Here is a 14,032-nt window from a genome sequence, read left to right on the forward strand (position 1 = left end):
AAACCGTATCATGTATAAAGAGTAATGAGGTAATACGGTGTGGCGGGGAACCACCGCTACATATAGCACCAAATGGAGAATACACAGCCAGTGTGTGAAGACGGCCGAGAAAACGGCCTAGTGCAAACACTAATAAGAAAACACGCCAGGTGCTCACCTAATGTCCGTGGGGGGAGAGAGATGGGGGGGGGGGGGTCCCGCCGGTGTAGACGCCCCGACGTGCGTTCCGCGGCGTGAACATGCCGCTTCCTCAAGGGGAGTATATCATAAGGCAGAGCAGGACCTGCCTATAACCTCCCCGACCCTAGTCACCTGTTACAATTTAGCCAATCCGGGTGGCGCTAGCGGCGCATGCGCGCTGCGGCGGGTAAGCCCAGCAGGAGGACCTGGCGCCCAGCCCAGCATAGAGATCAGGTGAAAAACACCAGAAACTGCACCTTTTGGTTTTAACTTGTTTTTAATTTTATTTTTATTTTTTATTTTCTTCTTTCTTATTTAGTGTCCTATGTTATCTAAGCCCTGTCTGTGGCTTCCCCGGCTCTGAGCTATGCTCACTCCTCCACAGATATTGTTAATTGACATCCAGTTTTGCCATCTACATGTATTACAAGACCTCCGATCACCATATATATTGTCCACGGAGACCACGGAGTATGTGCAGCACAAGTGTTATTGCCCTGGCCTCATGGCGGATCGGATTACTATTGTATATCTTGTATTCATTGTGTGATGTATTTTATTACAACTGTGCACATATCACGTTGGGATGTGTGCATATAGTGTGGTGGGGTGTCTGCTCAGGTCACCTTATTCCTTGTGTCCCCGTATTTTCCTTTGTTCACTTTTGGGGAAAACGCCTCCCTTGCGGCTGTGCGCATCGCCCTGCAGGTGGGCGGCTTTGGTATGTGGGCCGGCGTCCTCTCCACCCAGCGTGCAGTTTCTGGTGTTTTTCACCTGATCTCTATGCTGGGCTGGGCGCTAGGTCCTCCTGCCGGACTTACCCGCCGCAGCGCGCATGCGCCGCTAGCACCGCCCGGATTGGCTAAATTGTAACAGGTGACTAGGGTCGGGGAGGTTATTGGCAGGTCCTGCTCTGCCTTATGATATACTCCCCTTGAGGAAGCGGCGTGTTCACGCCGCGAAACGCGCGTCGGGGCGTCTACACCGGCGGGACCCCCCCATCTCTCTCCCCCCACGGACATTAGGTGAGCACCTGGCGTGTTTTCTTATTAGTGTTTGCACTAGGCCGTTTTCTCGGCCGTCTTCACACACTGGCTGTGTATTCTCCATTTGGTGCTATATGTAGCGGTGGTTCCCCACCACACCGTATTACCTCATTACTCTTTATACATGATACGGTTTGGTGTGGCAGGGACCATGAGTGGTAGCATAGACATTTTGTCTAGTCCTGTACAGTGGTAGCCACCTACTTGTTAGGCATTATTACTGTGTAGAGATCTCTGCTTTTTGCCAGTGTGTTGTTGGCTTTCACCTATCTGGTGTCTTTATGTGGTCACCCGCATAGGTGCCCTCCTGGTGTTAGACTACGACTATCTGATTACTCTACGTTTTGGGGGGGTGGGATGTGGGATGTTTCCTTCCCCTATTCATGTTATGTTATGGCTACATTACTATGCATATTTATGTCCTATACCCCTTTTTTAAGTGTTTTGTATAAATAAAGATTGTCTGTTTTACAACTTGACTATATGCTTCCATTTCTCCTTTTTTTCATATCTGATATTTGGAGCGATTATATAAAGTCTGGGTGATCATTATACAGGGTGGAGCGCGGTAATTTGCTTTTTTGCACTGCATGCTGTGGCGGCACTGTCGGTCGAAGAGAGGGGAGAGTGGGTGTGGCTTACAGTGGCTGATGGGAGATTTGTATTCCTCTGCCTTTCAGTTGCCATCATGCAGTGGACACGTGAGGAGAGGTCATTTTGTGTTGAAGCGTATTTTTCAAATGCCCACTCGATCATTGCAGTGCAGCGTGCTTTTCGTTTACAATTCGCTGTTCCTCCACGCGGACGTGTTTCTGGACGGCAATCAATTGTAAATTGGGTGAATGCATTCAGAACAGCAGGGAATGTGTCATGTGTACGAAGGGGACCTGAGAGAAGGATTACAACACCACAAAACATCGAGAGAGTTAGAGCAGCAGTACTGCAATCTCCGAAATGCTCTGCTCGGAAGCAATCATTTGCTCTTGGCATTTCAAGACGTTCTCTCCACCGGATTCTTCATGATGAACTGAATTTTCACCCGTATAAAATATGCGTGGTCCAACATTTGTCAGCATGGGACTATTTGACACGGCGGACCTCTTGTGAAGACATGTTAGCAACGATACCCCGTGACGCAATTGTGTTTTTTTCTGATGAGGCACATTTTCACCTCAGTGGGTGTGTAAACAAACAAAATATGCGTTACTGGAGTGAAACAAACCCCAGAGAAGTTCACGAGAGACCTCTGCATTCGGACCGCGTCACTGTGTGGTGCGCCATATCACGAGTAGGCATCATTGGTCCTTACTTTTTTCAGGATAATGGTCGTGCCATAACTGTGAACTCCGAACGGTACTTGTCTATGATACAGGATTATTTTCAGCCGGCTCTTGAGGCAATGGAACTAGAGGATACATGGTTCCAACAGGATGGTGCCACTGCACACACAGCGAGGGTTACCATGAATTGTTTGAGGCAAATGTTTCCTGGACGGCTTATCTCTTTGAGGGGAGATGTGAACTGGCCAGCACGCTCACCAGATTTAGCCCCATGCGATTTTTTCCTTTGGGGTTACCTGAAGTCTAAGGAGTATATCAACCGTCCCAACACCTTGGAAGACCTAAGGAACAATATTGAAGCTGAAATTGGCAGAATACCAGTGGACATGCTTGTTAGAGTTCATGAAAACTTCAGAAAACGTATGCAGCAGTGTGTGGATAGCGAAGGTCGACATTTGCCAGATACACTATTTAAAACCATGTAATTTAAAAATTCCATTACTGTTCAGTATAATTAAAATATAAAATAAATTTTTCTAATGATCATAATTTTTTTATTTCATTCCCAAATCAGCAAATTACCGCGCTCCACCCTGTATATACGTGTTTCTCTTTTTTTTCCAGATTCTCGTTAATATGTACTTAGCATCTTGGTTGATAGGTATTAGAACTATGCAACATCCATATATAATGACACTGAATAGTAGTAGATACATTCCCTTTTGCCTGAGTAAACCTCGTTGATAATTGCTTTCTGTCCTGTGAGTGCCCTCATTTCTGACATGTAATAGTGGTTGTACTCCCTTCCTTTTCCACTCATTTGTCATCTTTTACCTGATTGTTTAATAAATTGATTTGTACTATTTAAATTATACTTCTGATTCCTTTTCCGTGTTTTTTCTCTGGTGGATATAGTATTTGCGACTTTTTCCCGCTATTATGTCCATGTAGAAAATATACATTTCACTGTTTATTTATATATATTTTTTCATTATTATTATTACTGTGATTGCTTGCTTTCATGAGGTGTGTTTAGTGCCATATAAGTTGTGTCTCCTGTTTAAGTGACAATATTTTTTCTATCATCCTAGACAATTTGCTATTGACGGAGACACCAAACTTTCTCTATGATATTGATTGCTGTATTTATAAATAATAACAATTTTTAAAAAGGAGTATTATTTTCTACATCCTTCTAGATCACTCATCCTTCCAGATTTGATGCCACTCATAGTTCATATATTTCCTTAGATGGAATTGAACAAGGCTCGCTAACGTCATTCTGCATTGACAGCCATTAGCAGCAACAGCACTTTAGTGTATTTATTCATTTTGTGTTTTTTGTGGTGTGTTTTGGGTGGTGGCTTTGGTAGGGATACCTTTTAGGGTCTTTAGGGTCAGTCTACGTTGAGCTGGGGGCCATATCGTATCCCAGGGTGCTAACCTCGGCTGCTAGGAAGGGAATTCAGTAGGGTGAGGCACGTCTATCTTCCCTAGCCCTTTTCCTTCTTAGTGACTATCTGTATTTAATGACTCTCTGATCCTATTTTTGGGTTCCCTACCATTGGTTGTTTGATATGTGTGGTTTCTAGTCCTAATTCTAACACAGTACAGCAGAGTTAACACAGTACAACAGAATTAACACAGTTCAGCAAAGCTAACACAGAGCATCAGAAGTGAAGTTTGTCTGATTACAAAAATATTTGTAGCTGCAGGTGTCCTCACTGAGTGATTCAGCTTGAATCTCACAGGCAGCCAATGTCGGGAAAGGACATTACAGCAGAGCTCCGAGAAGACAACTGCAAATGTGCTGGTTGTGTTTATAATGAAGCAAGGTTCAACTCTGCTGTACTGTGTTAGTTACAATCAGGCACAGCACTGCAGCAGAGCTGATAGCACTATGAGAGGACAAGTGCTGCTGCAAATGTGTTTGTTATGAGAAAAAGTTCACTTCTGTTTTATTGTGTTAGTTCTCATCTCACCACAGAGCTGCGTGTCATTATGAAAGCAAAGTGTCAATCATTACTTGGATCACCCTGGTAATGCAAACTATTACTTAAAATAAGCTCTGGATGTAGAAAACGTGAAAACGCAGATCAGTGACCGGCCCATAGATCTTAACATCTCATTTACATATAAGAAAAAATGTGGATTTTTTTGGGAATAAGACATCAGATCACAGATATCAATGTATCATTTTCTTAAGCTTACTATGACCTACATACCCATATACCAGGGGTCCCCAACTCCAGGCCTCGAGGGCCGCCAACAGTGCAGGTTTTCAGGATTTCTTTAGTATTGCATCGGTGGTAATGTGATCATCTGCACAGGAGATGATTCCAACCCCTGTGCAATACTAAGGAAATCCTGAAAACCTGCACTGTTGGCGGCCCTCGAGGCCTGGAGTTGGGGACCACTGCCATATACCCATGGTGGCTCTATACACAAAATAGTAATAGGTATTTAATCATCACTATATACAGTGTTTCTTTACTTTTTATTTGAAATAGAGCAAACACTGCTTTTAGTTATGAGTATCCTGAGTCTCCTGCAAATATGGCTGGCTGAGTGTTCTGTGTGCGCTGTCACAATGATAGAATAAGTATTTCCATATTTTCTATGTATCTGCTTCCAGGGTGATTGATAGCTAAATCTATATACTTCCTCTTTTCCCTTATTTAGGTTTTTTGGGGTTTGAGATTCTTTATTTTATGTCAGATGATAACCTGTCTTTTCATGATTTACCGGAAAACATAGCATTGAGTTTGACAGTATATAATTTTAGTATTGTTCAGTGTAGACATTCAGAGACATGACAAGACTAAGAAAGGTGTATTAGAACACTCTCCGCTATTATAGACATATGTCACCATATGCTTTGTGCTAGAAAAGGAGAAAAAAAGATGGGAGGTTCCAATATTGCAAAGACATTAGACCTACAGTACTTACCGTTAATATTTTTCAATTATAGCTTTAGAAACACATACATTTTTATAATATTAACTAGCTAAAGAGCCTGGCATTGCCTGGGCATAGTAAATATCTGTGGTTAGTTATAGCACCTCACTTCTCTTATTTTCCCATCACGCCTCTCATTTTCCCCCTCACATCTCTCATTTTCTCCCTTACACCTCTTATTTTCCCCCTCACTCCTCTTATTTTCCCCCTCACTCCTCTCTTTCCCCCCTAACACTTGTCATTTCAACCTCACATCTGTCACTTTCCAATCACTCCACTATTTTCCCTCACTCCTCTCATTTTGCACTCACACCTTTTCATTTTCACCTCACACCCCTCATTTTCACCTCACACCTCTTATTTTCCCCTCAGTATATACATGTTTGTCATCTCCCTTATATATAGTATACACCTGTATGTCATCTCCTGTATATAGTATATACCTGTATGTCATCTCCCCTGTAAATAGTATATACCTGCTGTATGTCATCTCCTCCTATATATTGTATATACCTGTATGTCATCTCTTCTGTATATACTATATACCTGTACGTCATCTCCTCCTATATATAGTATATACCTGTATGTCATCTCCCCTGTATATAGTATATACCTGCTGTATTTCATCTCCTCCTCTATATACCTATGTGTCATCTCCTCTTTTATATAGTATATACCTGTATGTCATCTCCTCCTGTATATAGTATATACGTGTGTCATCTCCTCCTGTATATAGTATATACCTGTGTGTCATCTCCTCCTGTATATAGTATGTACCTGTATGTCATCTCCTCCTGTATATAGTATATACCTGTGTGTCATCTCCTGTATATAGTATTTACCTGTGTGTCATCTCCTCCTGTATATAGTATATATCTGTGTGTCATCTCCTCCTGTATATAGTATATACCTGTGTGTCATCTCTTCCTGTATACAGTATATATCTGTGTGTCATCTCCTTTTGTATATAGTATGTACCTGTATGTCATCTCCTCCTGTATATAGTATATACCTGTGTGTCATCTCTTCCTGTATACAGTATATATCTGTGTGTCATCTCCTTTTGTATATAGTATGTACCTGTATGTCATCTCCTCCTGTATATAGTATATACCTGTGTGTCATCTCCTCCTGTATATAGTATATACCGGTGTGTCATCTCCCCTGTATATAGTATATATGTGTGTGTCATCTCCTCCAGTATATAGTATATACCTGTATGTCATCTCCTCCTGTATATAGTATATACCTGTGTGTCATCTCCTCCTGTATATAGTATATACCTGTGTGTCATCTCCTCCTGTATGTAGTATATACCTGTGTCATCTCTCCTGTATATAGTATATATCTGTGGGTCATTTCCCCTGTATATAGTATACACCTGTGTGTCATCTCCTCCTGTATATAGTATATAACTGTGTGTCATCTCCTCCTTTATATAGTATATACCTGTGTGTCATCTCCCCTGAATATAGTTTATATGTGTGTGTCATCTCCCCTGCATATAGTATATACATGTGTGTCATCTCCTCCTGTATATAGTATATACCTGTGTGTCATCTCCCCTGTATATAGTATATACATGTGTCATCTCCCCTGTATATAGTATATACCTGTATGTCATCTCCCCTGTTTATAGTATATACCAGTGTGTCATCTCCTCCTGTATATAGTATATACCTGTATGTCATCTCCTCCTGTATATAGTATATACCTGTGTTTCATCTCCTCCTGTATATAGTATATACCTGTGTGTCATCTCCTCCTGTATATAGTATATACCTGTGTGTCATCTCTCCTGTATATAGTATATATCTGTATGTCATTTCCCCTGTATATAGTATATACTAGTGTGTCATCTCCTCCTGTATATAGGATATACCTGTGTGTCATCTCCCCTGGATATAGTATATATGTGTATGTCATCTCCTCCTGTATATAGTATATACCTGTGTGTCATCTCCCCTGGATATAGTATATATGTGTATATCATCTCCTCCTGTATATAGTATATACCAGTGTGTCATTTCCCCTGTATATAGTATATACCTGTGTGTCATCTCTCCTGTATATAGTATATATCTGTATGTCATTTCCCCTGTATATAGTATATACTAGTGTGTCATCTCCTCCTGTATATAGGATATACCTGTGTCATCTCTCCTGTATATAGTATATATCTGTGGGTCATTTCCCCTGTATATAGTATACACCTGTGTGTCATCTCCTCCTGTATATAGTATATACCTGTGTGTCATCTCCTCCTTTATATAGTATATACCTGTGTGTCATCTCCCCTGAATATAGTTTATATGTGTGTGTCATCTCCCCTGCATATAGTATATACATGTGTGTCATCTCCTCCTGTATATAGTATATACCTGTGTGTCATCTCCCCTGTATATAGTATATACATGTGTCATCTCCCCTGTATATAGTATATACCTGTATGTCATCTCCCCTGTTTATAGTATATACCAGTGTGTCATCTCCTCCTGTATATAGTATATACCTGTATGTCATCTCCTCCTGTATATAGTATATACCTGTGTTTCATCTCCTCCTGTATATAGTATATACCTGTGTGTCATCTCCTCCTGTATATAGTATATACCTGTGTGTCATCTCTCCTGTATATAGTATATATCTGTATGTCATTTCCCCTGTATATAGTATATACTAGTGTGTCATCTCCTCCTGTATATAGGATATACCTGTGTGTCATCTCCCCTGGATATAGTATATATGTGTATGTCATCTCCTCCTGTATATAGTATATACCTGTGTGTCATCTCCCCTGGATATAGTATATATGTGTATGTCATCTCCTCCTGTATATAGTATATACCAGTTTGTCATTTCCCCTGTATATAGTATATACCTGTGTGTCATCTCTCCTGTATATAGTATATATCTGTATGTCATTTCCCCTGTATATAGTATATACTAGTGTGTCATCTCCTCCTGTATATAGGATATACCTGTGTGTCATCTCCCCTGGATATAGTATATATGTGTATGTCATCTCCTCCTGTATATAGTATATACCTGTGTGTCATCTCCTCCTGTATATAGTATATACCTGTGTGTCATCGCCTTCTGTATATAGTATATATGTGTGTGTCATCTCCCCTGTATATAGTATGTACCTGTGTGTCATCTCCTCTTGTTTATAGTATATATCTGTATGTCATCTCATCCTGTATTAGACCTCGTTCACACGTTATTTGGTCAGTATTTTTACCTCAGTATTTGTAAGCTACATTGGCAGCCTGATAAATCCCCAGCCAACAGGAAGCCCTCCCACTGGCAGTATATATTAGCTCACACATACACATAATAGACAGGTCATGTGACTGACAGCTGCCGTATTTCCTATATGGTACATTTGTTGCTCTTGTAGTTTGTCTGCTTAATAATCAGATTTTTATTTTTGAAGGATAATACCAGACTTGTGTGTGTTTTAAAGCGAGTTTCATGTGTCAAGTTGTGTGTGTTGAGATGCATCTGGCGACATGCATGTAGTGACTTTTGTGAGATGAGTTTTGTGTGGCGACATGCGTGTAGCAACTTTTTGTGTGTCGAGTTGCATGTGACAGGTTAGTGTAGCAAGCTGTGTGCAGCAAGTTTTGCGCATGGCGAGTTTTGCACGTGGCAAGTTTTGTGTGTTGCGTTTTGAGTATGTGCAAGTTTTGTGTGAGGCAACTTTTGCATGTGTTTCAACTTTTGTGCATGTGGCAATTTTTCCGCATGTGCATGTTTTGTGTGTGGCGAGTTTTCCATGAGGTAAGTTTTGCACGTATGGCGAGTTTTGCGTGAGCCTAGTTTTGCATGTGGCGAGTTTTGCGCGTGGCGAGTTTTGAGCGGCGACTTTTGTGTTTCGACTTTTATGTGGTGAGGTTGGTGTATGTGTGGTGAAATGTGTGCTGAGGGTGGTATATGTGTTCAAGCACGTGGTAGTGTGTGGCGCATTTTGTGTGTGTGTTCATATCCCCGTGTGTGGTGAGTATCCCATGTCGTGGCCCCACCTTAGCAACTGTTCGGTATATACTCTTTGGCGCCATCAATCTCACTCTTTAAGTCCCCCTTGTTCACATCTGGGAGCTGTCAATTTCCCTCCAACACTTTTCCTTTCACTTTTTCCCCATTATGTAGATAGGGGCAAAATTGTTTGGTGAATTGGAATGCGCGGGGTTAAAATTTTGCCTCACAACATAGCCTATGATGCTCTCGGGGTCCAGACGTGTGACTGTGCAAAATTTTGTGGATGTAGCTGCGACGGTGCAGATGCCAATCCTGGACATACACACATACATACACACACATTCAGCTTTTTATATTAGATTTTATGAGCCTGGTATCAATGTATGTGGTGCAGAGCTTTTTTTTCCTCAAGGGAAAGAGACCTATAGTAAATACAGTACAGACCAAAAGTTTGGACACACCTTCTCATTTAAAGATTTTTCTGTATTTTCATGACTATGAAAATTGTACATTCACACTGAAGGCATCAAAACTATAAATTAACACATGTGGAATTATATACTTAACAAAAAAGTGTGAAACAACTGAAAATATGTCTTATATTGTAGGTTCTTCAAAGTAGCCACCTTTTGCTTTGATGACTGCTTTGCATACTCTTGGCATTCTCTTGATGAGCTCCAAGAGGTTGTCACCAGGAATGGTCTTCCAACATTCTTGAAGGAGTTCCGAGAGATGCTTAGCACTTGTTGGCCCTTTTGCCTTCACTCTGTGGTACAGCTCACCCCAAACCATATCAATTGGGTTCAGGTCTGGTGACTGTGGAGGCCAGGTGATCTGGCATAGCACCCCATCACTCTCCTTCTTGGTCAAATAGCCCTTACACAGCCTGGAAGTGTGATTGGGGTCATTGTCCTGTTGAAAAACAAATGATGGTCCAACTAAATGCAAACTGGATGGAATAGCATGCCACTGCAAGATGCTGTGGTAGCCATGCTGGTTCAGTATGCCTTCAATTTTGAATAATACATTTCAAAAATCTGACCGTCACATCCAAACATAGACTAAGTGTGAACAGGTGCTGAACCTAAAGTTGCCAACTCGTATATAGTTAAGTAAATAAGGCAGCAGACTGCAGCGCTAAAACATGCAAACATGAAACACGAAAATTGAACTGCATTACTGCACTAGAAATCTGAAAAATGAGAGCATTTAGCGCATAAAAATGGCCAATTTTATGTGTACCTGGTAGCCACATTAGGGCATCTCTCTTATACGAGGTCCTAAACTTGCCTTTCCTCGCTGAGAATAAACGTCTCCATCTGAATGGGTACATGTGAAACCTCTGCTTAGACTAAAATTCTCTCTCTCCGTGGAGGGGTATGGGACCTGCTGTAATTAAAACACATGTGGCTAGGAGGCGGAGTGCTCAATCAGAAGGTTAGAGAATACATTTCAAAAACCTGTCCGTCACATCCAAACATAGACTAAGTGTGAACAGGTGCTGAACCTAAAGTTGCCAACTCGTATATAGTTAAGTAAATAAGGCAGCACACTGCAGCGCTAAAACATGCAAACATGAAACACAAAAATTGAACTGCATTACTGCACTAGAAATATGAAAAATGAGAGCGTTTAGCGTTTAGGGTCATTTGCATGTTGTGGGTTGTCATTATGATTTAAAATGAGAAAACACAGTAGTTTGGCAATAAATGGCTTCACCCAACCACTAACCATGAGTGGAGAAAAAGTTTTGGTGTTATCATTCATATTCTCTGAAAAAAAGGCCAAGAAAGCAAAAATTCTGCCAGAATATGTAAACATTTGAGCACAACTGTATATTTTATTAAATGCCATGATTTCACGTGTCATTGAAATGGTAAAAAAAACCTTTTGATGTTGGAAATGTATTTTATGCTTTTCCATCATTTCCAGCACCTTATGCATGGCATTGTATACAGTTTAGATCCCACACAGTTAGACCAAGTCTATACATGAGAACATTATGTACATGTATAAAGTAGATGCTATAAATGATACATAGAAAGGGAACAGAAAGGGTTACTTTTGGTCTTCAGGTGCAGCCAGTGTAGATGAGCACAGTTAGCTATCCATCTAACACACTATAAAGCCTGAGAGAAATAAAAGACAGCATGATTATAGTGTATAGCACTTTGCTAAGAGCATTGCTGAAAAGATGCTATTAGTTGTCTGAAAGTCTATATTTCCAGTTGCTGCTAAATCAAATGCAAAGTGCTTCACACAAAAAAGGAATATTTAAGGGACCAGTTATAGGGTTTTGATTATGACCTGCTACTCTTTAATAAGGCATTGGAAGTAGTACATTTTGATTGTGACAATTAAACTCCTATTCAATTTGTTTTTAGGCAACGGGATATGTAACTGTGGAAACTGTGAATGCTGGGAAGGATGGAATGGAAATGCCTGCGAGATATGGCTTGGAAATGAAAACCCCTAAAGCAAGATGTAAAAATTGTTTAAAAAGTGTTCTTTTATTTTATTATAGCCTGCTATTGAACATACACAATAGTGGATTATATATCCCATCATCTGACCGGCTTAATCCGACTGTTCTAAGTCTGGCCAAACTTTGAGATATTTTCATGTGCACAGGGAAAAGAAAAGATTGCTTTATTGCATAATTTACATGGTTGTCAGGATATCATATCATCAATCCATGCTAAATGAATAATAAGTAGCCAGCTGGCATAATATGATAGGTATACGCGACTACAAATACCAAGTGTAGGTTATTCAGCCCAGGAGTAATGATGACAATGACCAGTCCCATCCATGACATTTCTGTTCTTTCAATGGGTCATTTCTTTGGTTAAGGTAGTCTTCTGTAATAGATGTTTTCACACTAATCTTATAATAGAACATGTACAATAAACTACTGTCTATAATAAAGAGATGGTTATATGTATTGCTTTTCTTATAAATATTATATTATGTGTGCCTTGTTCTTGTTTCTTGTCTTAATTCACCGTTATAAGCAAAAAAAACATAAACTCTAGTGTGAGCAACACTGCATGGAGACTATGGTTCCTTAGGCTGAGACATGTAGCCTCAATTTATTGCTCTAATTGCTGAAGCCTCATATATACAGAAATAGACTATGGGCAAAAGTATTAAAGGGGTTGTCCACTACTTTGACAACTCCTTCTCATTCCTCATGTTTGGCCCCAATGAAAATACTTATACTCAACTTCTGTGCCGATGCTGTTCGAGCGGTATTGGCACTTGCGTTCCCGGGGTTCATGTGAGGTTGATATGTCAAGTGAGTCCTTCACTCAATCAGTGCTCGTGTCACTGTTCTCGCCTTCAGACTTATGGAACATCAAGAGGAAGTCAGAGAGCAGCTTCAGCCCTGACTTCCTGTTGATGTTCATTATGTCCGAAGGCGGGAAGAGTGAGGCCGGCGCTGATTGGATGCGGGGTTGGTAATGCTGGAAAACTCCAGTGAGATGGAGGCCTTGCAATAGTTTATATGTAAATGACAGGTTTTTATATAGACTGTCAAAGTTAACTAAAGGGGACTTGTCAGGTCCACTAAGTGTTGTAAACCTCCATTACAGCTATAGCTACATACAGTACAATGAAACATTATAATAATGTTTTTGAAATTCCAATGCAATGTTTCCATGTTTAAAAAAAATCTCAGATGAAGTGGGGTCTTTTATATAATGCACTGCATGGAAGGACTGAAAGAAAGTCGTTTTAAGTTGCCTTATTTCAGGCAATTGTGCCATGAAGTAGATTGTATGGAAGATGTTAATCGTTCTACCCTGGGTGTAACAACAGGATCAAAGCCTGGACTATTACAGTGGTTCCCCACCACATATGGGTTATCAGCGTACTCAGGACAAATTGGACAACAACTTTTCCAGTCCAATTTCTACTGTTACCTTTGGGAAAATAAAAAAATTGTTGCTAAAAGATCGTTTTCATGACTAAAAAGTTAAATTTCCATTTTTTCCTTCAGCATTGCTTTAGCTCTCATGAAGCACCTGAAGGGTTAATAAACTTCTTGAATGTGGTTTTGATCAGCTTAAGGGGTGCAGTTTTTAGAATAGTGTCACTTTTGGGTATTTTTTGCTATATAGACTCCTAAATGTGACTTCAAATGTGAGGTGGTCCCGAACAAAAATGGTTTTGTAAATTTTGTTGTAAAAATGAGAAATTGCTGGTAAACTTTTAACCCTTATAACTCCCTAACAAAAAAAATTTGTTTCCAAAAATGTTCTGATGTAAAGTAGACTTGTGGGAAATGTTACTTATTAAGTATTTTGCGTGACATATCTCTGTGATTTAAGGGAATAAAAATTCAAAGTTGGAAAATTACAAAATTTTGAAAATTTTAGCCAAATTTCCATTTTTTTCACAAATAAACGCAGGTAATATCAAATAAATTTTACCACTATCATGAAGTAGAATATGTCACGAGAAAACATTGTCAGAATCGCCAAGATCCGTTGAAGCGTTCCAGAGTTATAACCTCATAAAGGGACAGTGGTCAGACATGTAAAAATTGCCTTGGTCAATAAGGGGTTAACATTGATAGCC

At 40.2% G+C, this 14,032-nt stretch overlaps 1 protein-coding gene across 1 annotated transcript in view; it reads left to right on the top strand.

Annotated features, from left to right (window-relative positions):
- ITGBL1 (integrin subunit beta like 1) overlaps positions 1-12,388 on the top strand; it is an 829,798-nt gene extending 817,410 nt beyond the window's left edge. Inside the window, exon 11 of the mRNA XM_069757981.1 lies at positions 11,833-12,388. Within this exon, the coding sequence (XP_069614082.1) occupies positions 11,833-11,924 (92 nt within the window). The 3' untranslated portion in view covers positions 11,925-12,388. The remainder of the gene's footprint in view (positions 1-11,832) is intronic.
- The last annotated feature ends 1,644 nt before the right edge of the window (positions 12,389-14,032 follow it).

The sequence above is a fragment of the Ranitomeya imitator genome, chromosome 3 (assembly GCF_032444005.1).
Source record: "Ranitomeya imitator isolate aRanImi1 chromosome 3, aRanImi1.pri, whole genome shotgun sequence".
Lineage (NCBI taxonomy): Eukaryota > Metazoa > Chordata > Amphibia > Anura > Dendrobatidae > Ranitomeya > Ranitomeya imitator.